The 25,859-nt window shown below is 39.6% G+C and overlaps 1 protein-coding gene across 1 annotated transcript; it reads right to left on the bottom strand.

Moving 5' to 3' along the window:
* Window positions 1-809: 809 nt before the first annotated feature.
* WTAP (Wilms tumor 1 associated protein) lies at window positions 810-22,907 on the bottom strand. The gene is made up of 7 exons (XM_010158730.1): window positions 22,878-22,907; window positions 22,739-22,794; window positions 17,004-17,062; window positions 15,681-15,808; window positions 8,819-8,997; window positions 3,890-4,044; window positions 810-2,033 (listed from the first exon to the last, which is right to left on the bottom strand). Exons 1-7 carry the CDS (start codon window positions 22,905-22,907, stop codon window positions 1,450-1,452), a joined length of 1,191 nt encoding a protein of 396 aa, XP_010157032.1. The 3' UTR covers window positions 810-1,449.
* Between the last annotated feature and the right edge of the window lie 2,952 nt (window positions 22,908-25,859).

Here is a 25,859-nt window from a genome sequence, read left to right as displayed (position 1 = left end):
TTAACTGTGTGAATGTGAAACAAATTCACCTACACCCTCACACTCTGCAGCAATACTGCTTTCAGACCAGTCACTGTAAGTTGGTTTCTATTGTTTTAGTGGCTACCTATAGGCAATTTTTAGTCATCTGGTAGTTACAAGATTCCCAGGTAGAAAACTATTAAAACTGGACAGAAGACCACCTGAAAGTATAAACCGCCAAGTACTTCTCTCTTCCCTTTGCACTGGCTTTTAAGCACTGTTCTTCTTCATCTCCATTGCTGCTACCATCACTAAACTGTTAGATAGAAAATAACTATCAGAAATTACGAGGAGTTCGTAACTCACTGCTACAAACAATAAAAGCATGCTTAATTAAAGGCGGTTTTTTTCATTCTCTGCACCCATTAAGAAGTCAGTTCCCTCAGGGAAGCATTTAAAAACAACAGGAGTTATATCTGGTTTAAGAGGCTGAATTACTAACTCAAAATTTTGTAGTTTGTGTATTTACCTGTTGGATACTTCTAGCTTTTTGATTTTTTTTTCCCATTTTTGATCTTTATAGAAGCCAGGTTCCAACCCTTATTAAAAATAAACTTTCTCCTTTTTTAGTTTTTACCTTAGCCGCCAGTAAGGACAAAACCTGTAGAATAAGCATTATCAGGCTGGCCTGAAGCAAGCATGACACTATACACCTGTAACTTCAGGTGTTTGGCATGAGCTGTATCAGACAGGATTGACACTGGAACAAATTCAACAGAAAAAGGCAAGTACTGTAAATACACTGCATACAAATAAGCCTTGTAAGCCAATGCAGAACAATAAGGAAATTACATTATTAAAAGTTTTTATTTAGGTTTGGTCAGTACAGGTAAGATAATATTGGAGTCACAGAGCAATATGCATAAACAGGATACAACAGTTCTTAAAAACTGAGTAACTATGCACACAATTCATAAACATTCGGTCACCTAAAGAGAAAATGCACGGATGTGTGGTGGGAAAAACTGTAATTAACACTGAAACTACTACAGGACTCCTTCAGCAAGTCCATCTTTTAGTGATAAAACTACTGTACTGGGCAAACTTGGCAGTCATAAACCCACAGCTATTATGACAAGTCTCAAAGGTGGTGTAAGTATAACAGTATGAGTAAGAATGCCCTTACACAGCACAGGTTCTAGATATACACAGATTTGTACAGACATTATTTATGTTATACTTTATGGAAATAATTTCCATTTCAACTTCACATTAACTCATATAAAAATAACTTGAGCTACACAAACGTCCTTTTAGCAACATTCAACGTAATTAACTGTTAAAATTTCCAAAGTGGCAGAGGTATTGAAGCAAAAAGAAACCCACAAAAAGGCAAAATTGTGACAAGTATGCACTAATTTAAACAGCTTCTGGACAGTATCCTCTCCCAATTTCAATGACACTGTATAAAAATGTTGCAGAAAAATGTTACAAAACTGAACCCTGCACATTTACACTGGAGTCCAAACCATTCTGGACATGACGAGAACCCGCAGTTCTGTTACCTTTCATGCTCACTGTTTTCTCCTCTTGAGGATCATGATTGGAGTCTGTGTCATTTGAGTGGTGAGTGAGAGAGTTTTCACTGCCAGTGGGAGAGTCTACACTTTCATACCCAGTACTGAGCTGGTTTATGTAGCTACCACCTCCTCTACCAGTTCTATCTTCAGAGTGGTTGGACAGCTTATTACCATTCCCTGGAGAAGCCGGGAAATCATCTTCCGTGCCGCTACCCTCCCTATAAAATCCAGGCCCAGACGTCCGCTGGTGGGAGGAGCTGCCATTGCTTGGTCCGTTTGCTAGCCGGCTGCAGTCTTTACCCACAGCCTCTCCCTGGTCTGTAGGCTCAGAGGATGGAGTCCTGCTGGTACCTGGGTTGGAGGCCTGGGACTGCTGCTGCTGGTACTGAGCCAACTGCGCCCGAGTCTCCTTCAACTGCTGCTGAAGAACTAGAATGGTACTCTGCATACCCTCTACCTCCTCATCAAGCTGGATGATGAAGTCATTCAACTCTATATAAAGAAAACACATTTGTTGCAAATACTTAATAGCCCATATAAAGTTTGAATCTCAGACAAGAAAAACTTAAAATCCTGTAACTCAACGTTTTATGCTGAAATTTTTCAACAGGCTATTTTTCAGCCATCAGGTATGCACTGGTTTTGATACTCTGCCTCTGAAGGAGGAAATGCTTTTAACAATCACCTGCATGCTTTTTATACTGCTACTCAGAGTAGATGAGAAGAAATTAATTTCTGGGCAAGAAAGGAGGGTAATGTGGAAAACCGCTCAATTCCACCAATTAGTATTTTGCACGTAGATCTTCGTGTATCTACTTTTACTCAAGTGTAAAACCTCAGCAGAAATACTTACTGCGGAAGTGACCATGAACCACATCTGTATATAATTGATCTGAGTAATTACAAAAGCCCATTAGGTGACAAAAAAAAAAATTTAGTTGCATTTCAGGGAAGTTTCAGCTCTTACTGATTTTAATCCTTTAAATCCTGCATACAGGACACAGTTTCTTACCAACAAAGCTACGAATTCCACAGGGTGCTTTGGTACTTGGGTACCAAGAAAAAAGGTTTTACAGTTAGGGCTGCAAAACAAATTTGACCTGGAAACAGAAGTACCACCAACTCCCTTGCTCTTATTCAATTGCACCATTGACATGATGGAGCAAATGAAATGCAAACTGCTTATGACTGTAAAAAAATCATAAAATTAAAGTGTTCTTGCTGCTGTTAGGAAAACTGCTACGGCACGATCATCATCATTTTTGTTCATATGGGGAAGAAGCAATAGGGACTAAAGAACACACCTTGGTTCTAGAGCTCACTGGACTACCCTGCCTTCAAGAGCTGCAACCTTGAAAAAATGTCACGCTTGCTTCAGTTATGGACTTGGTAAGTTTAGATGACATGCCTTAACTGAGCAGTAGTTACGAAGCGAAAGGGTAACCACTCCAGCAACATGTCATCACAGGAAAAATATTTACTTCAGGAATGCTAGTTATTATTTTATACTGCTACTTTCTCAAAATATAACCCTATGGCAGGGGGATCTATCCTTAAAAATAAAGGATACGTCAGACTGACCTAATGCCAAATCAAATCTATGCTACCTTACAGACTTCAGCAGTACAACAAAATCATATCCAGGTTTATGTGGTGTCTCAACAGCTCATATCCCAAGACACTTGTAATAATGAGGTCACCTACTCTGGCGTTCTACCAAAACACAGATGGACTCCATGCACAACTCTCAACTGATTTTTTTTTTTTAATTTGCATTCTCCCCTCCATTAAAAGTATGCAAGAGGTCAGAGTTTATAGGTAATTTTAACTTAGGTTTACAGTGCTCTAAAAATCTGGACTGTGAACACAACAATGACACATTTTAGTTCATGTGAGTTACTTAAGCAAAAAAAAAAACCCAACCTGTTAGGCATTGTTAAAAAAATTTTTTTAAAACTAATTTCAGAAGTCTTGAGTTAACAAGAAGCGTTCTGCTCTCAGTGAGTGCTTAGCTTCATGAGCAGCTTCCATCTTACCAACTCACCAATAATGCGCCCAGTCTGAACATTCCCTATTCAACAGCAAGGCCTACAATATGAAAACCGGCCATTTCAAACTCAAACGCCGCATTACTGCAGTTGCAAATCCCACAAGTCCCCCCAAGTTAGGTTTGTAGTCTTTTTTCTTTTTTTTAGTTAAGACCAGTAGTGAAGACTTCAAATTGTTGTATTTTACTCAGTATTGCCCTTTTGTTCTGGCAAAGATGGTTTTACAGTATGTGTATCATCAGGAAGTTAAACTATCAGAAGTGCAAGGCAACTTCCATTTTCTTAAAAAAGTCCCCTTACCATCCTGACTGCTTTTAAGTTCCTCACTATATTTCTTCTGTAAAGCCAACTCTGCCTCAAGCTGTGCAATGCGTCCTTGGGACAGCTGCCTTCCAAGCTCTTGATTCTCCTGGATAAGCATTCGACACTTCGCCATTAACTTTTTGCCTGTTTGGCTGCAAAGGAAAGAGCCATCTATCACAAAATGAATACAAAACCTTCAGTAATCTTCCTCAATCACAATTACAGAGAACAAAGGAGATGCAATTTCTGCATGTCACAATTCAAGGAACATTATGCCTCAACATAATTGTCATAGCAGAAAGTCTCCCTATAGTTACCACGTGCTGTTCCAAGGCCCGTTGATCTTCTGTCGCTGTCCCATAAAGTGGAAGGCAAGTTTTATTACTGCAAATATGAATAAGCATATTGGTCTTTTTTCGATACCAACATCTGGATTATCAGTATGCACAATCTTGCATGTGCTAATTCTCAACGGAGTTAAATACTTGATTAAAGATGTGCCTTGTAATTCAAAAGATCAAGTACTGCATAAAAATGACATGTGTAAACCGAATCATAAACAAAAGCCTTCTTTGTTTATTGCACTAGTAAAGTCAGTAATTAAATTTGGGTGAAGAAAGTTGCTTGGGGGGAAATGCTAAATCCCATGTTTAATTTTTCATAGTGACATCCATGACAGGCTTAGTCATGCTTCTGAATGCTGTCCAGGTACTCTCATTTAAAAAATGAGATGTCTATTTTTCAACTCAATTTATGTATCTGACAGTAATTACACAGCCTGTTCCATGAGTTCTGTGGTCAGATTTTCCTAAGCACATCTTGCATGGGTGAGGAGAAAGTAAACTGTAGTTAAAAACTGGCAGGAAATTAAGGGAAGAGTACATTACTGATCTGCTTCCTTTAGAATGGCAGATTTCAGCTCATGAGTAATGATCATTAGGATGTCCAGTTTCTGAAATAAAGGGGAAACAGGCAGGAAAAAATACTCTGAATTAACAAGATTTTCTTTACTAAATGTGTAACATCACACATCTTTAATCTTCACGATAAAGACTGCATTTTAAAGCATTATAGGAAGTGGTATGCAAATTAATATATAGGCAATACAGCTAACTCCATAAAAAGAGAAAACTTGCAGTCCTTTAAGACTCGGTCTGCCAAAGTCAGGATAGCAACCACAAACAGTTCTCCTTTCCGTAGGATCAGCAACATAATGAGGCTCTCCTCTTTTCTACAGAAGTGTAAGCTCTGCCAAAAAAAAACCCAACCCAAACTTGAACAGGGTTACTGTGAAATCAGCGGCAGGATTTGCATTACTATCAAAGACCAAGGTGGTCATTTGTTTGTTTGCTTTTAAACAAGTGACAAAGATTGAAAGAAATCGAGGATTAAAAAAGTAGAACAGGAAATTTCTGCTACAATTCACAGCCACGGTTCTCTCCTGCAACCAAAGTACCCAACCAAAAGAATTTAAAGTAATAATTTTCTTGTCAACTACCTGTTAAGCATTCAAGCCTTAGACAACTTAAGTTCTGCCAACTCTGCCCCATTTAACATTTTCCGACTGACTCTCCCAAATCTTTCAGATGGGCTGCTCCAGAAGGAATGTGGCTGTGTAAAGTCCTGGAAGCCTGAAACTCTGCTAAAGGCAGCAAACTGTTTTCTTTCTTGATGTGATGTCCAATGCCAGGTCCTTGAAGTTTAAATTGTGCTGACCTAATACAGTCCAAGTCGCACAGTTAAGATGCAAGTTTCCTTAGAGATGTTCATTCTGTGTAAAGCAGGACCACTTTGGAGACATCCCAAAAGTTATCAGGCAGACACGCAATGATTTTTAGCCATTTGCAAATTCCTCTTACTGTATTCATCACTATAAGTTGAAGAATTTCACAGTGCTTAAGTCATTAAATGCTTTTCTCTTCACAAAACAACGTCAACTGTAGAATTAGCCAATACCGGTTACCTTGGAATTGGGACAATTTTAGAATCCCATTAATTTCTTCTTGTTAACTCCTGCCAAAATGTAAAATGTTTATTACCTGTATAGAAATTTGCATAGTTACCTATAATGCTGTTTCTTCCCATCAAATTTTTCCAGATGTTCTGAACTAGTATGGCACCAAGTAACCTCCCCTTGCAATTTACAAAAAAAAAGACAACACGTGCAAGAATATAAAATCTGGTAACTAATCAAGTAACTCCTATTAGCTGTAAAACTAAACTGGGCATTGTTTTCATAAATCCTCTTGAACATACATGCAAGAAAACCTGTAAGAATATAAGTGGTTAAATTTCAGAAGACTAGTGTTTGTTGTACTAGGCTTATTGCAAATGACATTCCTACTCACTGTTAATCCAAGCGTAAACTCCATGGTTAACGACAGTTGAAATGGCTTAGCACAGCCACTCCTCTGGCTACATGCCCTTTTATTCCTCCCTCCAGACATCAGCAATGATTATGCTGTACACCCTTATCTACGCTTATGGGCCAGAACTAACACTGCTTAGGGTTGCAGTGTACATGTTACCCTAAGAACACCAGTCAGGGGGCTCAACAGAAGCATCATCTCTTTCAAAAAGTAGGTCAGATGCTGCGAAGTAAGTAGTTGCATACAGGGATGGACAATTACATCAATTAAAAAAAAAAAAGGGGGGAAGGGGGAGCTGCTTGTAAAGAGAATAAAAAAACCCCTATAAATACTTTACATGAGTCATCATTTCTTTACCTTTCCAGAAATAAAAATCAATAAAACCTTAACCCAATTATTGAAGACAACCTCAATTGTTTACCAGGACATAACTAATTTTCTGTATTCCAGCTACTCCGTAAACGAATTATGCAGATCCACACCACTGACGACATTATATAATGCATATCAGGGTATGTTGTAGCTACAGAAGTAACAAAATCCTCTTCTGATACTTTTACTTGGAAAAAAGTGGCAAGTTAGTTGTTTCCCCTCAGTTGCCCACACACATTTAGAGCCTGAGGGCTTAAGAAACCAACCAACCTGTACCCTAAAGGTTTTAAGTGATTTTCTGAACTGCAAGTTAAACAATCTGCACAGCATGCCTCTATCCGCAATTTATAGTGAGCTTTACAAATGGCTTGGTAACACGTTAACAATTTATTAATGCAAGTCTTACCTCTGTTTTGATGCTAGATCATTAAAATCTCAGATACTGCTATAGCAAAATCAATCCAGATGTATCACTTTTAAAAAGATAAAGTTTTTCTGTAGGTTTTTCTTTTGCTGTTAAGTCATTACTCATGCAAAAAAAGTAAACCTGCATAAATACACTACTCTTCGGTCCCGTATTAATCATCTGAGGCACGAACAGTTAAGATACTTCCGAGTTAAAAATACGCAATGCCATCTTAATAAGTCACCAAAACAGTTAGAATACATCACCTTCTGTGACAGCTGGATGTCTTATTTTCAATTTAAAACTGAATTTTCTAGGACTGATTCATAAAATGTTGCCCAGCTGTTTTGAAAATCAAACCCTCAGATTACTAAATAGAACTCCATTCACTAAGAGGAAAAAAAAAAAACCAAACAACAGACAAATGCCGTATCAAATCTGCATTTCGCTTTAAACACCTCAGACATGCACTCCCAACTGTCCCAGAGAGCTACTCTTACACGTAACTTGGGACAACAGAACAGAGGCACCAATAGAGTAGCAAAGGCTCCTTCACTGATTCCACCAAGGCAAATGCATGCATTTAAGCTTTTCTGCTTGTTAAAATACTGACTTTGTTTTCAGAGAACGAGACAATGCAGAAATAACAACCTGTTCAATTCTCGTTCATCCCAGGCGTTTCACAATACAACAGTATAACCAGTAGTGTTCCTTGAACTATATAGTACAACTATTTCAAGGCACATTTTATATAGAAGTGCAATACAAAAAAAACAGGTGTACAAAGGAATGAAAACACCCCACCAACACTGAAGACGGTTGCCATTGTGTGCCTTCTGTATTTGAGATCAGTTCTGAGTAGAGAAGATCGATAAGTTCTCATGTCTGCATGAAAACATGCAGTGAAATACTTATCACAACCAGTTTTTCTTGTACGTGCTAGTTGTGATCAAATATGTATTGCTTCCAACCATTTTAAACCTGCAATTAGAGAGAACGTACATTTTTGTACAGTCCTAATTTTGAGGCGTCCACAGTATTACCGACCATCCAGAAAACAGTTCATTATTTAGCAACATTGACTTAAGGCTCCATCAAGAGCTGGAGAGCCCAAAGGCTAAACAGTCAATTGTGTACACTACCTCTGTTGTGATATCAAATAGCGCTCTCACGGCTATTCAGAGCTGGTTAGCGAGTAAACTCTTTACCGCAAAATTCACCTCATCAAGTTTTGACCCAGCAGTTCACAGTGAACAAGCAGGAAGTCCAGAGTCTTATTGGCAAAACTGACTTACAGTGTCTCTAAGTCACTAGGCTCAAGGTTAAGAGCGAAGCATATTCCACTTCTACATTTTACGGGAATTTTACATGTTCAATTCATGATTTATAATCTCTAGGTTCTCTCTCCTCCAAACTGTCTGTAGACACAGTGTGCCACAGACTTAAGACTTCTGTTTCTCCCTCTATTTTCTTCAAATAGAACAATTTTGCAAATGTCTACATGTTCTAGAAAAGATTTTTTTTCGAAGATGGCCATTTCTTCAGAACAGTCCGACGTCGTCAGGCTTCTGAAGCAAAGGGGGAGAAAAAAGCTGAAACACAAGGTTCATCTGATAAGTTTTACATTAAGCATTACAAGCTGGACAGTATAAGAATGTGGCTTTTGCCTCAAAACGTCTGAGTCTTGGTGTGGAAACGAGTACTTGGCTGTCCCACCATAGCATTCTCGTAGTGGGACTGTCAGGGAAGTCTTGACTGGGGAGTATTTGTTTTGTTTACCTATCAGGCGTAAATTTCCAGGCACTCAGTTCATTTTGGGCTTGTTCCAGTTTGTCTTTAGTCTGTTCCAGTTCACCTTTCATTTTTAGGAAAAACAAGTTGATGGCTGGGTCCACCATTGTTGATCGCAGTTGGGCAACACTAGGCTGCTGGACTTGCTTGAGGTACTGAATCTGATTCTGCATAAAATAAAAAGAGAGACTGTTATTCATGGAACAGCAAATAAAATCTTCAAGTCATATAGATACAAATAAAAATAGTTTTTCCAAAGATGGCATCAAGAAAGCTTGCCTTCTTTCACCGCTGTAACCTGAAAAAGGCAGGATAAAAGTCACTTTTGCCCACCTGCACCCTACTAATGTCCACATTCGCCTAATCCCCCATCCCACCACCTCCCAAGGTTAAGCTTTCAAAGCTGATTTTTTCCTCTTCCCTCTGCTTCAAATGGTTTTCTACGTATCAGGTGACATGTGCCAAAGCAATGACTGCAGCGCTGGAATGCTCCCTTTTATACCCGCCTGCACTCCTTCGGGGGAAAAGAAAGTATATGCAAAGAGTTCTCTGCTCAGAACAGAACTGATTTCCTCGTGTAACTTCCGTGGAGGTTATGATGGGACATTGCAGCTAATATTGATGAGTAATACTTTTAAGAAGCTACTACAAAGGGTTTTACAAGCCTGTAAGGTTTTTTGCAAGTGCAATGGTCATGACGCAAGTTTGCCCCCTTTTTTTTTTAAAAACAAAATAATTTAGAAATATTAACATCAATTGAACAGATTTTGGTTGGATTGGATTCTCTTGCAATAACCGCAACCCAAAAGACTTACGATTTTAGTTTATAACCCAGAAGACTTACAACACAGTCAAAATTTTAGATGGAGTAACTGCGGGAGGATTTCCTTTAAATAGAGCATCCATTAGTCAAAACTTGTATGTATTTAAGCAGGATTAGCTTTTTTAGATTTTCTTATACTTTAATCCCATCGCAACAGCCAAGCTTAAAAACGTACTGAACAGTACGTGTTTAGAATCCAGTTAATCACTAAAATCACAACAGCCTACACAGTGTTCATTCATAAATTTATTATGTTCCCTGTTATCACACACATTTCTTCATCAGCAAGAGGTGAAGAAAACTACATGAGATTAAGAAGCATTAATTGATAGTTGGGGGTTTTGCCTCCTGCTGCACAGACAATCCTGCAACCAGTCTTAAGAGCACCAGTTTCACTGACAGTACACAGGGCATCATCAGCAATACTGGGGCAGCAGGGGGGGCAGGGAAGAGAGACTCCATCCACACTTCGCTTTACGTGGGACAAGCAGCACAGGCAAAAGTGCTGCCAGTCTGACCCTTTTCCAGTATATACAGTTACTCTGTTATGGGGTCTTTACATAGCAATGATGAAGAGAAAGTGGAAGTACATTCTATTTACCTTAAAAATGTGCAGTAGTGACCTCAGTCACTTCTTGACCTGGGACAAGATATGTTTTAATTTACGTACTGTTAAGTAGCAACAACTCTTGGATTTTATTTCAAGTAAGTGATTTCAAAGGTATTTCAATAACTGAAATTTCCACTGACTCCAGGTTAATTTAACATAAAAATAAAAATATTTAGCAAATTAAAAAAATGAAATAACCATAACACTTTAAGTTTTAAACAGACAAACTTTTATATGCCAGAAAGAAATATAAAGAGAATAAAGCAAAGCATTAAAAAAAAATTCAAGAAACAAAGCACTCAAGAACCCATCTACAAATACAACTTAGAAACAGGAAGTTCAAATTAAGATTATCCTAACATTTCTTGGATAGTATTTTATCCCCACAGGTCCTTTGCCTCACTGAACGCTCAGAATGTTTCTCACTGAGTAAATATCTATTGTTATTGATGTATCTTTTCTATCCACTCAACCTTGACGCTTGCACTACTGGAAATATTTCAACAACCTGTCAATTCTCTGTGAGGGCTGCACTTAGTAGAGGGTCAAACAGCTAGTTTAACAGATGTCTGCTTGCAGGCACTCCAGGAATACAACTATGCTACAGCAACACTTTTTCCAACCTATTTTTAGATAGGCACCATTGCGGAAAATAAAGATCCTGTTCCTTGTCTTACCTAGGCCCAGCTCCCTCCCTCTCCTACTGCCAGCCTAAGAACTGGAAGAGTCCTTTTATCAGTAGCACAAAGAATTGCTGCCACCTGGTCCTCACACATGCCAGAACGGCACTAAAATACTCAAGAGGACCCAGCTGACTCTGTCCAGCATCAGGTATTTCACAGTCTCATTTGGGTATTTCTAGCTCATGCTCCCAGGCCAAGCAGAGAGCACTTGCATAGGATCCACCTAACACCCTTAGTCCTAAAACAGTAGAGTAAAACTTGCTTAACCAAACAAACCCTTGCTCATTCCTTCCCAGACTTAAAGACCGTTTATCCCTCCAGCTTTTTCAACTCGCATTTCTCCACCCCTCCACAAGTGCTTTCTCCAGTTGTAACTCCAGAGTTCCCACCTGTCAGGCTTTTCTTCTACCCAGACCTAGCAACCACCCCACAATATGACACACCCCCAAAGCAAGCCCATGCCTCTTAACCCTTCTGCCTGCTTCCCTAATCCATTCTTCTTCCTGCTTAGCCAGCCCAAGCCTCCCATCCTTGCTCCCATCTCCTCCTGTTGATATTCCAGGTGGTGAGGGGTGGGGAGCAGAAGAGGCTGCCTGCAGTCAGGACCAACTTCTCGCTAGGGCTGAATATTACAGGAATAGTTATGTCCAGTGCCAGACCTTAGGACATGCCCACTATGACTCCCAAAATGTTTACGGGCTGTTCATGTTCCCAAACATGAAAACACACTCTAGCTGGTGTTAGTTTGCGGTGGTGTGTTTGTCATTGTCGTGGGGTTTTTGCCCCAAAAAAGCCCATCAGATGGACAAACAGGGATGAATTTTCACAAACAGAAAAAAACCCTTGGTATCTGCTTTCTCTCTGCTCTAACCCAAGCCAGGAGACCACTGGAAGTAGTCTATTTAGAGTACATCTGGCTGTGCAGTGTTTTGTTTGGGTGGATTTGTTTGTTAAGACGGACAGTAACATTTTCAACCCCTATGCTTCTCACATGTTCTTGGAAACAGTTGAATCCTTTCCGGTGAAGTTGTCCAAAGATATCCACGAAAGACATACACTCTGATATGACACATTTAACAAAACATAACACAGGTGCTTCAATGAAAATGTATGTAATCTAGGTTAAGTACAACCACATATCCTTCAAATGAGAGGGAAGAAACTGCAAAAGGAAGACAACTAACATAACAGAGCTGTAACCTAAACCACAAGCAGGTTAGTAAGAATAATGATTATCCAGGTACTATAGTCCAAATGCACCCACAGGAAGCTTCCACTGTTGTGCTCCATGGAAAATCTATTTGAGTAGCAAGTATTGCCCAATGCCTGTCCACTTCCTGACCTGCAGTAGCTGTGCAGTAGTCTGGGAAGAGGTTAAGGCCTTTCCCTGAAGCCGCAGGGAAAACTTCACCACCACCTCTGCCAGAACTACAGCTTTATGTAGAAACAGCAGCCAATACCTTACCCGCACTTCCCTAACAGCAACCTCTTTGAGGGGGTTGTTCCAGACAGGGGGGAGGTAGCTCAGGGCTGCTGCCGACGACAGTGCACACCTGAACTTCAGTCTAGCCCTTTAGTTAGCTACCCAAATCCACACAGAGTAAGTGTGCAATATCAGACAGACTCTCAGTGAGCTCCTGGCTCAGAAGAAACCCATACACGATGAGGCTAGACTCGGCACAGAGCACGAGAGAACGGATCTAGGCACTCGACTACTACCGTGTTTCTTCAAAAACAGTACTGAAGCAGAATCCAGACAACGATTCTGCTTCTCTCACATACACACCTACACCTGCAAGTCAATGAATGACTGGTGACTTTTAAAAACTGAAATAAGTTTTCTTGGTGTGTTTTGTCTTTTAAAAACAAGAGTACAAGATAAAATGGCAACTAAGACAAACTATCACATCTGATTTTAAAACTGAGCTAGTATATTTTAACTAGCACGGTGTTTGACACATCAGTCATCATAAAACTCACTGATGGCTTTGTCAAATACTATGACTTGAATATGGTATGGTATTTCTATCCATTTCAATTTGAATGTCACCTGAATGCAGTAAGTCTGTAAGTATAAAACATGTCCCAACACCACACTAAGAATAACATGAACAATAAGTATTATATGGTAAATATTCACCTGTAGTTTTCAAGAAACTTGATACCACAGTCTTTCTAATTAAGATGCGACAGGAAACATTAAAAGCTTACATATAAATAACTGTCAAAAGTGTATTTTATAAGTAAATATGGATTATAAAAAGTGGACAACTATGCTAGAAATAACTTATTTTATGGACTAAAAAGTAGACATTTCAAATAAAAACTATTCACCATATCCTAAATTGTTCCTTTATGAAATTAACTGGCAGCCTATAGCTTAGCTTTGCATCTCATCCAACAAGATTTATTTTGACACTGTTACATTACTGGAAAAAGTACTATCTAGTACTATAAAGCCAAGTAGTCCTCCAGAGCTTCTTGAAAGTACCGTTTAAACCTGAAAACAACATGCCAGTGTCTTCATTATAGCTTCCATCCCCCTTCTTCAGGGACACATCTTCCTACGTCCATGCACTATGGAGATTACATCCTTGATGTTATTCATGTGTCAATACCTGGAAAAATATAACCCAGGGTGGGGGGGGTGTGCATGTGTTTTTTTGGTCCTATCCAGTAGGTTGTTCCCAGCTACTACTTTTTTTTTTTTTTTTTAACTACACTGAAATTAATAAAAGCCCTTGAGAAGTTCTTCTAAACAGACACCCTGGAAAGCCTATGCACCAATGATGAAAATCTATAACAAAGTGCAGCCAAAAATCCTATAGTCTTCATGATCTTATCAAAATTCATAGTCTTAAATATTTGACATTTTGTCTAACTTACTTTTTTAGAAATAGGGAGGAAGATAGGTGAAAACAGTATGCAAATTTGGTTTTGGTGGAAACTCATGTTTTTTTATTTTTTTAAAGCATTTATTGTTTCAGAGTTCAAAAGAAAAAAAACTCTTATTGCTGCTGTTCCTCGTGGCAGAATTTATCAGTAAAATTAACAAGAGAAGCAGGTTCAGTGCAGTAGCCTTACTACTAGGTAAGTGTTGCAGTATAGTACCAGCACAGATCTTCATTAGCATCTTGGGCTGCGTTAGGAAGAGTGCTGCCAACAGGTCGAGGGAGGTGATCCTTCCTCTGCACTCCACACTGGTGAGACATCTGGAGTACTGGGTCCAGTTCTGAGCTCCCCAGTACAAGATAGACACGGACACATTAGGGTGAGGCCAACGGAGGGCCATGAAGATGATTAAGGGGTTGAAAGCATCTGACATACAAGCAGAGGCTGGGCACACTAGAGCTGTTTAGCCTGCAGGAAGAAAGGCTCAGAGGGGTCTTATCAGTGTGCATAAATACCTGATGGGGGGAGTAAAGAAGGCGGAGCCAGGCTCTCCTCAGCGGTGCCCACTGAAAGCACAGAAGGCAATGGGCACAAACTGAAACACAGGAAATTCCACTTACACATAAAAAACCGCTTTCTGCTGTGACAGTAGTTTAACACTGGCACAGGTGACCCAGAGGGGTTTGGGAGACTCCATTCTACAAAACGCTCAGAGCCTGACTGTGCAGTCCTTAGTAACCTGATCCAACTGACCCTGCTCTAGACAAACTGCAAGTCCCTTCCAACCTCACTGGTTCTGTGATCTTTTCTTCTTTTTGCCACTGCAAAGTATGCTTTACCCCCTCTTTTTTTCTCTTCATACCAGTACTTCGCATCAACTAAAGTCATCTTACAGTCTTAAGAACAGTGAAATAATGTGTACAGTTCAGTGTCACACTACTATACCTGACAGCTCTGAAGACCTACAGGGAAAAAAGAAAGGCAGGCTAAACAAAAAATCAAAACACCAGGAAAGCTACAATCTCTGCAAAACTAATAACTAGTATTGTAGCTTTTATAAGAAGTTCTCAGGAATGTATTAGAGGAACTAGCAATAAGAAGCTTTTTGCAATCTTTTCACAGGACTGCCAAATTAAAGCAGCAGATGAAAATTATGTTAAGAAGGTAATAAAAAAAAGATCAAAAATCCAAAAGTAGAAGATAGTTTCAAGAAACCAAAACTAAACACAGAAGAAAACAGAGAAAACCCACAGAAATAATGGAGAGAAAAAACAGAAACAGCAGTAGAAAAAGTATTCAGTACAAAAACCATTAGAAACCCTGAGAAGCAGATCTGCCAAATTTCAAAAGAACTTCCTCCGGAAACCTAAGTAGCTCCTTCCCCTACCCAGCCCAACAGATGCAGAAGCTTACAAACACCTTCTTATCCAAATCCAATTTAAGTATCAGCCCCAAAACGCCTAAATGAAATCCATTAAACTCAAATCTTACCCTTACATTTCAATTTGTTCCTACATCCAATGACAGAAGTAACATTTTTGGTAAATATGCAGAGCTGATAGATGCTAGAAGAGGGTAAGCATGGCTCATGCAAGAATTAGCTTGGTTCTGAAGCAAAAGTCCTTTCAGGCACAACTGCTGCTGAAAACCAACTGGAATAACTGATATTACATAAGAAAACTTTAAGAAGTGATCTTCACTAATTCAGTGGAAGTTTAGGTTCCCTGCCATTTCTTTAAGCACAGAAAACATGATGTAGAGACACAAAGCACAGAGGGTACTGGCGCAAAAGCTGATTTGCCTCTAACAGTCTGACAACCTTTGTCGTCCCTAAATACTTACAGTACACTCTTGCATCTCCTGTTCTTTAGTTGCCAGCCTCATCACCAGAATATTTTCTCTTCGGGCAGACTCTTGCTGTTGCTGTTTCAACTTCTCTTCAGATTCTCTCAATCCAGTCACATCATTAGCTAATACAAGTAATAACAAACAAAACACATTTTATAGCACCCTCTCATGAACAATTTTTAAAGACAACTAAAAGAATCTGAAAACCAAATTCATCAACAGTAAGAGTCATAAATAAGCATGACTTCAATAAGCATAAATAAGAAAAATCAAAGTATTGTTAAGTATTAGAAAAACTTGTCAACAGTTGGTTTTAAATACATCTTTACAATCCTTCCAAGACTTAACATACTTTTGAAGATGTTTCCATGTTAATATAGGAAATAACTTTTAAGTTGCTTGTTTAACCAACCCCTATTACATATTACTCCCTTCAAACCCAGTGGCACTATGTCGGTATTTAGACTGAAAAGGTGAGTGGAAATCAGGAAAGCGCCCATAGGACTGGCAATTCAGTCACTTCCAGAATTTATTCAGCTCTTCCCCTTTGAGAGTAGGATGTTTTTCCCATGTTCTCTTTTGAAAGGCTGAGGTACAGATCCAGTTTTAAGGACCACAAGACTGATAATCATATTTAATTAGCCACACCAGACCAAACATTACTTGGGGGCTCATTTTAGACCTTTACCTTTACAAACTACTGCCACCTGCATGTAGTTTACAATCCTGTGAGACTACTTGAAGGCACAAACATTCATGGAATATTCTGGTAGAGAAGAAAGAGAAGTTGTGGATGCCCCATCCCTGGAGTGTTCAAGGGCAGGCTGGACGAGGCTTTGAGCAACCTGGTCTAGTGGAAGGTGTCCCTGCCCATGGCAGGGGGGTTGGAACTAGATGGTCTTTAAGGTCCCTTCCAACCTAAACTATTCTGTGAGTCTATGAATATTTCCTTTCTAATGGAAAAGTCCTGAAAATAACCTGTTTGTGGGGTTATGTTTTGAGACTTCCCCCTCCCCCCAGGAGTCTGGGTACAGATGGTTCTACAGATGCAGAAATAGACTTTTTATCATAGAATCCCGTATGAATAGAATTTAGATGCTGTGTAAGATCTGCAGAAGAAAATAACTGGCTGAGAAAGTTGGGAAAGGATGAAAACTTACAACTAGAAAAAACACAGACTTTTTCTGACAAATAACTAACATACAGGTTATTATTTCTTATTTGAACAGTTTTAGTAAACACAAACATTACTTAAAACACTCTGCTTTACAGAAATAATCAGGTAACTCATACCATTTTGAAACTTGGCTAACTTACAATTAAGGTCTGTGTACTTGCCCTCCAGAGCTTGCACATATGCTTCATACTGCTTCCACCTATTGCAGACAAAGGATAAAAAAAATTTCTGAAGCTTGGTTGATTGAATCAAAGCATCTCATTCCTCAGCTTTCAGAGTATACATTCATATCATAATCAAAAGGTGTCAAATGAAATTACACAACTGCATAAAAGACAACTCCAGTTTTAAAAAAGGAGCTTTTAATCACTGAAATAGTTAAATCCACTTTACATCTCAAAAGGATAAAACGGAAGTTGTGCATTACAACACTTGTAATTGACATCATAAAACTTACTGTAGTATTTTGGACAAACATTGGGATCAAACACATTGCTTGGTCATCTGTGTCAAGTCCGTAAGATACATCTTTATCAAAGCAGAACAATTCAAACAGAATTCTGTATCAGAAACCATAACTCTTGACATCAAGTCTGTTACCGAGTGAACAAGACAAGCCAAAGTGTATTAAACCACACTAGAACTGGCAGACTATGTTAGGCAGCCACACCAGCTCATTTAAATCAAGACCATACTCTGATTGTATTCATCAACCAGGAGCCAAACAGTTTAATAACTCTTTGAAGGCACGTTATTAAGCAATTCATCCACAGTCAGAAAACCTCACGCTTAAACAGCTTTGCATTTGATACAAAACATCAAATCAGCAGCAGTAGTCTGCAGTAAAGCTCAACACAATATGCCTCACCAAAAAAGTTCACAAGATGGTGTTTTGGGGATTTTTTTGTTTGTTTTTAAAGAAGTACTTTGTTTCTAACTATGTACCTTTCTCATGATGGTACAATTCTACATTACGAAACAAATGCACCCAATAGCTTACCACTACATAAGGGGAAAGCTTCTGTTCCTTCCTCCCAACTACCCTTTCTCCCTCACACCTACTTTATACCAGATTCATCAAGTGCTCTATTTTAAGTTCCTAACCTAAACGACCACTGTCTGAATCAAAACTAAACATCTAACTCTAGATTTTTTTCGACCATTTAGTGACTTCAAGCAGCTCATTAAAGGGTCTAAAAAGCATGAGATCTGTAACTGCAAGTTATATTGCATCACTGGGAGAAGTAAGCACAGGATCTCCTTCCAGCAGGAACCCTAACCTAAACGACCACTGTCTGAATCAAAACTAAACATCTAACTCTAGATTTTTTTCGACCATTTAGTGACTTCAAGCAGCTCATTAAAGGGTCTAAAAAGCATGAGATCTGTAACTGCAAGTTATATTGCATCACTGGGAGAAGTAAGCACAGGATCTCCTTCCAGCAGGAACAAAATTTTGCACCTCTTCTGATGAAATCCACATGAATTAACTCTCAAGCTCTGCAGAAGAGAGCAGTTCTATTCCCACTTAGCCCTTAAATTTACCTCTCTGCTCTAAAAAGAGCACTTTTGTTAGAAAGTTTTGTTAGAAACAAAAGCTTCACCATTTGACCACTACAAGTTCCATATTCGTTCAGGAGATTTCAATCCTCCAAAAGTAAAACTGAAACAGTCTACTAAACTGCAAACCCAGAAAGAACAAACCTGATTTTTACATGAAACAGAAGAACTGGTCTTCAAATACTGCTACATGATTACTTGACTTCCATGTTACAACTCACAGCCTGAAAAAGGGGACTGATTCTTTCTCAATTAAACTTGCAGTTGTGATTCTTCATGTGATATGTATACATTTTTGTGGTGATCTCAGCAAACCTGAGGACGTCAAAATATTTACCAAGCATATCAACAAGCCTGTTTCTCAAACACATTCCTGAAACCAAGTTAAAGAAAGAAATTATAGAAGGTGGATTTTTTTCCTAAGTTCTTAACCTCCTTTTGTAGTAACTTTTCTTGCTCAGCGCCTTTAATAATCTATTTTCCTAAACACTGTCTTTCCAGCTTATTTCACTATGATCGTTTTCCCTTGCTTACAGTAGTAGTACTATTAAAGTGGAATTCGTATCTTTGAAAAATTGAAGTTACCGAGTTCTAACTTCTAAAGTTACATGAAAGAAAATAAAAAGGAAAATAGGGAACTATACAAGAACAAAGCATTTTAAAAAACAAAGACACTGACAATATTTTTAGTGCACCAACTCTGAACATTGTTAGTCCCATCTGTTTATTCCTACTTCTCTGTTTGTTATGTCTACACTGGCAGAGAAGAACAGATCAAACAGAACCGGTGTAAAACTGTTTCTATGTCTCAAATGACTACATGAATGGTGTTATGTCTGTAACACCATTCTCTAAATCAACAGTTCTCACAGACAATCTGTTTTTACCTAAACAATAAAAGGACACTATTTCCAGATGCACAACTTCAGCCTTACATCGCACAACTGAGTCTCCATGCACAAGTTTTGCTCCTGCACTTTTCGGTAAAAGGGACTCCCAGCTGCTGACACACAAGGCTGAGGTGAGCCTGCATTCCCCTTATATGAATCTCACAGGCTACGTTTGCACACAGAGCTTGAAAGAGGTGACAAGGACACATTTGTGGAATGTGGTAATGACACCTTCGCTCAGTGATGGAATCTAAGCCATGCCATGTTGAAACTAGACAGCAGAAGCCGACCTAGCAGTGAATGTAGTATCACCTAGAAATCCCAGCTACCAACTCCAGTAAAGCCCAAGGGTTGAGAGCTACAGCTTACCAAGACAAAAAATAGCAAGTATGAGCTGAAGCTCCATTAGGCCCTACTGCTATCAGGAAACGGTTAGGAAAAAAGTCAACTCACAGATGTCACCATATGTCACAGAGCAGGTCTTTAATTCAGATTCAGCTCAAAACTTTAATGAAAGCTGTATCCAGAAATATTGTAATTCTCTGCATAAAACCACCCAACTTCCCCACAGGACATCAGAACACATTAAAGACCTCAAATTATGAAAGTTTCCATATGAACAGCACTCCTAAAAATTACATACTTCAATCATTTCTTAGCTAGCTCACTTCACAGGCTCTTCAGGGAAAAGGTATTTGCCCTTAAATACATTCTAAAGTTCAGTAGAAGAAATATGTTAAAAAAAAATCAGCATTGATATGAAGAGAACTCCTACACACAATACTGCACTAGTTTAAATTCTTTTTTAATAGACATAGGTAAAAGTCAACCCTTCCACTGAAGTAAAAAGACAGTTTCCAGTTAAACTATTTAAGAATTTACACATACTTGCAAAAGCTTCTTTAAATAAACCATCGATTTCTAGGAAATCACTGGCCAGATCTTAAGTCTGAAGCCTTTCTTCCCAAGATCCAAGAGAGAGTTCTCCTCTTCACACACATAATCTAAGAAATGCATTGGTTTGAGCAATCCTGAGAGCTGCCTTGACTTCCCTGCCCCATACTGCCTCTTCTGGGACATATGTAGGGGACTCGGGCAGCTCATCAGTGAACTTGAGCAGGGAATAAGACAAAGGCTAAAAGCCAGGTTTTTTTCACCCATCAGTTTGGTTTCCACTCAACACTGGCTTCTTGATCTGTTGGGAAGGTCATGTCAGTAATCGGAGAGCTGAACACTGAGGAGCTGAAGAACTTCAGCAACGTGCTACTTCAAAAGGCACTAAAGAACTGAGACAGAGCGGTACACAGAACTAGGAAGACAGTCCTGAATCAGATTTACACTGAAAGGGTCACTTACAGTCTCAGGAGAACTGGAAGGTAATTCAGAAGCGTTATGTAGGTTAGTTAATTCTCCTTGTTCTCTAAAAATATTAAGCAGACTTTAAGACTTCATGGCTTTCAACTACCTCTATAAATACCATTATTTTTCTTGAAGCACCCTTTTTTTTTTATGCTGAGCTTTGGGGCTCACTTTTTCCAAGAATAAATGATAAGCGCTTAGGAGGTAGAGCACACAGCACCACACCTAAGCCGTCCCAAAAACGACTGGCTATAAGTACACGATGCCTGAAGTTAAGCAAAAGCACAGCACGTCCTCAGAGCTGCTTGTGTAAATCGGGGTGCTTCAGTGTTGCACAGACTAACCACTATGCTCAACGATCAGGGCAATACTGATCAGATTTATAGCTATGATCCACAGAGTGCTTTGTTATCATGCTCCTGGCTCTTCTTTCTTCACCGAAGCTCCCGCACAGCCAAGTTAAGTAGCTACTGCATTAAAGAGAGAAGGGGAAAGACGAAGGAGATGAGTCCACAGCAACAAGTAATGAGACAAGCCAAAATTCCCAAAAGGCCAGACTGAAAGGCTTCTTGATGTTCCTGTTCACGTTTAGTCAACAGAAGTTAAAGTGAGCAAACCTAAAATTATATACTTCCGTAAATCCTTCGAGGAGCCCTTTTGAGAGCAGAAGTTGCTTTGTCTATAAGACAAGAGATGTGACAGCAACACAGCTGTCACCAGCAAATTCCCTCCTATCTCTTCAGCAACTCAGTTTAGCTGGTGACACACTTTACCTCCTTGGGTGTATTCCATCACATTCTCACTTGAATATATGCTGGAAACTGATCTCCTCTACAGCAGCAACTGATCACTGCACATTACAGAAACTGATTACAATTGGAAGCCTTTTTGTTTGTTTGTTTTGTTTTCACACTAACAATCAGAAACCAAGTGGCACAGAACCTGCATTTTGGTACTTTGACAGGAATTGTATAGATGAAAGTAAGGGCACAGCTTCACAGCATTAAGAATTCCCTAGGATGTTCCCAGGGATAATCTTGAGCATGGAAACTTCTATAAAAAGGCCTAAGCCACTTAATGTCAAAACACACTTTCTCTTACTGTTCAAATACATAATCGGTTACTACTCAAAAGACTCTATACTTGTAGGAAGCCAGAAACCAGTTTCCAACACACAGAGCCAGATAACGTTGACTCCCATGGAAAGAACTGCCACCCCAGAAGTAGCTGGCGGGATAGTCTGCCCACAAGAGGAAGTAGCTGATCACATACATTACGTATCCTCATTACGCCTGTATCCTCATGTCTCTACACAGTGTAGCCTCTGTTCTACGAAACAAAATATTTTGTGGCAGTATTTCACTTCAAAGACCCTAATAATGCCGATAATTTACAGCTGAAGACCACCAAAACGCACACGCAAACTACTCCAGCAGATAAAGAAATGACCCACAGATGCCTAGTTTAGTCAGCTCCTTGTTAACAAACAAATTCAGGTATATACAGAGACAAGTGGCTTGGGTGGGTCTCTTTAAGCAGGTGGTCTGCCTGACAGGATTGCCTGTTATTTTTCCCCCATGGTGACACTTAGCTTTCTAAGAGGTGAAAAAAAATGGCCAGGCTCTTCCTTATGAAAATTTCATTTTAACATTCTACTGTTAGTATCTGAATGTGCTGAGAAGACAACTGTGTGAACGAAAAAAACCTAAAACTTACTGTAGGAGTAAGGAGTTGACATTCTTCTGATGTTTAAAAATAACTCACTACCTCTCAAGGAATGTAAGCAACCGTACCTTCTGAAGTCACAGGAGAAGAAAATAAACTCCTACTCATGTATTACAAAATATTGTTCAGGATTTTGTCTCTTTGGAAAAAGTGCTTCCCCCCCAGACTGTATGTAGAACTATTTGAGACAATATGGGAACTTTACAAAACAGATGTATCGTGAAAAGGATAAAACAGTTTGTCAGAACAGGAATGCTAAACACAACAGAAGAGGGAGGTCACACACCTCCCACTAAAAGTTCACTAAAACGGTGAGATGGAAAAACTGCTTTTTACTTTACCTTAGAATGAGCTCATCTCTAGGTAAAACCTTAAAATCTGCTTCACTAAGGCGAACCTGGGGAGCAAAAGGAAAAGCACAACTTATCACGCTGTCGTTATTACCTGGAGGGGTAAAGTCACAAGTATTTTCAAACATACCTTCTTTGGGAGAGGTTCTTCATTCGTCATTGTGAACTCTGAAAGAGAAGAGGAAAAAAAAGGAGTTTTATTTAGTGTAGTTACTAGTGTACAAGAAATATTGAACAAGTCAGAAACTTGTACTTCTACCCTTTTTTTAATTTGCACTATCAGAGTACTGAAAGATTGGCTCCAGACAATGCAGAGCCAGAGTACAAAACAATACCATGACAACTTTGCTGCTATAATCTAAATACAAAGTCAACAGATGCATTTTTTCCTAGAAGTTAACCAAAACTTTCTTTAGACGTTCAAAATACCTATCAGTAATCAATTCTCCATATTTAAGCAAAACCACACAACTTTGCCCATGCATGTTTAGCTCAAACTGACATTTTGTATGTGCCTACAAGTATTTAAGGAGGTAATCGGTCTGAGGAAAGCAATTCCCACTACTACTTCAGTTTCTCTTTGGAATAAAAGTAAATAATTTGTGAACATCACCACTAATGCTTGGGTTATGTCAAAATAACATGTTCTTCCAAGTACTTACTCTCTTACTCTTAAGATTCTGATACCAGTCATTTTACAGCCCTTGACAATATTTTTAGAAAAAGATGTCAAATAAACAGCCTCAAAACACTGTCAAATTCAATTCCTCGTGTGTGTATGTACCACAAGAGGCCAACATTGTGCTAGGTTAAGTATTCACACTTCCTTGAGTTGCAGCACATGCTTCCTTTCCTTAAAAGGATAATAGTATTTTCTACTACTCAGATTATACCAAAAATAGTGAGCCCGCAGAGATTATAAGCACATACAGAACAATGAAGGTGAGGTGGGCTAGAGGCACACATCTCTGCAATATGCTTTCCAGCAGAAGAGTCGAGTGTAATATTAAGATTAAACAAGCTTGCAAGGCTGCTGTGATGCACGTACACCCGGGAAAGGATGTGTCAACTCCTTGCTTGTGAACATTCAGCTTCACAAAAACAATGCTCTTAAGTAGTTAAATATTTTATTTTCTCAAAGACTTTTGCAGACTGCCTTAGGTATTTTCACGACTCCCCAGCTATTTTCTCTTTTCCAAATCCCAAGAGAAACAAATCCTAAAATTCTTTGCCAGCAAGACAAATACACACCAAATTAAGTAGGACCTCTTCAACCTACACTAACTACTGATGAACACAGAGCACTCTACTAAACCAGGCCCCGGTTTTAATTAATTAAACAAATAAAAACACCCACCCCCCTAAAAAGGACACACACACACCCCAAGAACAGTGCACAGATGAAACAACTTCCAAGCCTTTCATAAAACAAAAACTGACATTAGAAGCCACAGAAAGGTTTCTAAAAACATTCAGTAGAGATTCCAACTTCAGATCACCAGCAGTAATGCTCGCGACCCCTGCATTTAGGCTGCCTACCTCTCCCACTATAATTTTGCTACGGTTTTTTAGAATCTTAACTCCTTCAATGTTTGGAAGAAGTCTTGAAGATCTCAGCAAGTTTTGAGTCCCTCACAAAGAGAAACATGCTTTTCAGAGGTCCCACGGAACTACAGCTAACACCGATTAAACTGCACACAGATGTCGTCAGACCATTACTTGAATGTTCCTCAGAAAAGTACCAGAAGCATAGAAACACCAAAAGAAGTGAGTTTCCCCGAAGACTTGCCTTGCAAGCCCTGCAGCAGCATGCAATTGTAAACCCTTGACTGGTGCCACAAGCGTGGCTGGAAGAAAGCAAAGGCTGATGCTCCTTCTCAGGGCAGCCTAGCTGGTACCTCCACACCTCAAGCCAGGTTCTAGCGCCCAGCTCTTGAATGCAGGAGACCCGACTACTCCAACCCCCAGGCCCAGCACACCACCACTTACAAAGCCATCTTTTGCTTTCAGACAAGAGCGCTGAAGGCTGAGGTTACAGACCACCGCACCAGGGAAGTTCCTGTCCTACCGCCACCCGTTATCACTTGTAGTGACCAAACCATACACTAAAACAATGCACTGGCTAATAATATTCGACAGGTTATTCTGGAAAAGCTAGGGTGTCTACAGGTAAACACGAGTGCTCTTTGTGTACGTGTGAATTTCATCTCACTACTCCCATGAAACAGCTTTTTTAGCACCTACAGAACCGTACCAAAAGCTCAGAAATTCACTGCTGCTATGTATTTTTACTATTGTGCTGACTGTTTTTCGGAAACACTGAGAGCATCAGGCTGACAACATCGGCTGCCACAGTGATCTGCCTCAGCTTTCAGTTCCTTCACAGATGAAATGTGTATGTTACGACGACACTGCAACGGAAACACTGTTTGGATTTCATGCAGCAACTTCACAAGCGCTGTGCAGCAAGAGGTGCTTCTCACCGACCGGCTCCCCTCTCCTACACACATCAGAAATAATACGCTGCGAGAGCACGTAGACGTGCCATTTTCTACAATAAAAAGAATCAACGAAAACAACATCCCTGACTGGAACGAACGTGATTATATTGTGTGATTTACACGATGAGCAGCTTAACTGCACTATCCTAACTAAGCACCTTCATGATTTTGGGGGAGACGATGCCACTCCTCCTGCGTAACTGCTGCTGGTAGCGAGCAATCTAAAACCGTACCCCGTGCTTAAACCATTTTTCTGTGATCTCATCATGTTTTAGGCTTTTACGGCACTTTAAATACAAAGAGAGGTGAAACGTGGAAAATGTATTTTGATTTGGGGAACTCCAGTGGCCTGAGCATTTGCATCACCGCTCAGAAAACACGGGACTTAAGAAAACTTGAGGAACAAAGTAATAAATAAATCAGGTACGTTGCTTTACTAGTTACACCTGAAGTAGCTGCCAGCTCGTTCAGCGATATGGAAGAGTTCCGTGGGGAGGGTTGCAGCACAGGCTCCAGGCTCCCGAAATCCGGGAAAAAACGCCTCAAAGCACCACTCCGGCCGGGCAGCCTTCAGCCCCGCCTCGGCCACGGCGGGCTGCGGCCGGGTCGCG

Source organism: Eurypyga helias, unplaced genomic scaffold, assembly GCF_000690775.1.
Source record: "Eurypyga helias isolate BGI_N326 unplaced genomic scaffold, ASM69077v1 scaffold4909, whole genome shotgun sequence".
Taxonomy (NCBI): domain Eukaryota; kingdom Metazoa; phylum Chordata; class Aves; order Eurypygiformes; family Eurypygidae; genus Eurypyga; species Eurypyga helias.
The sequence above is the reverse complement of the archived record's forward strand: the minus strand, read 5'-3'. Positions and strand labels throughout refer to the sequence as shown.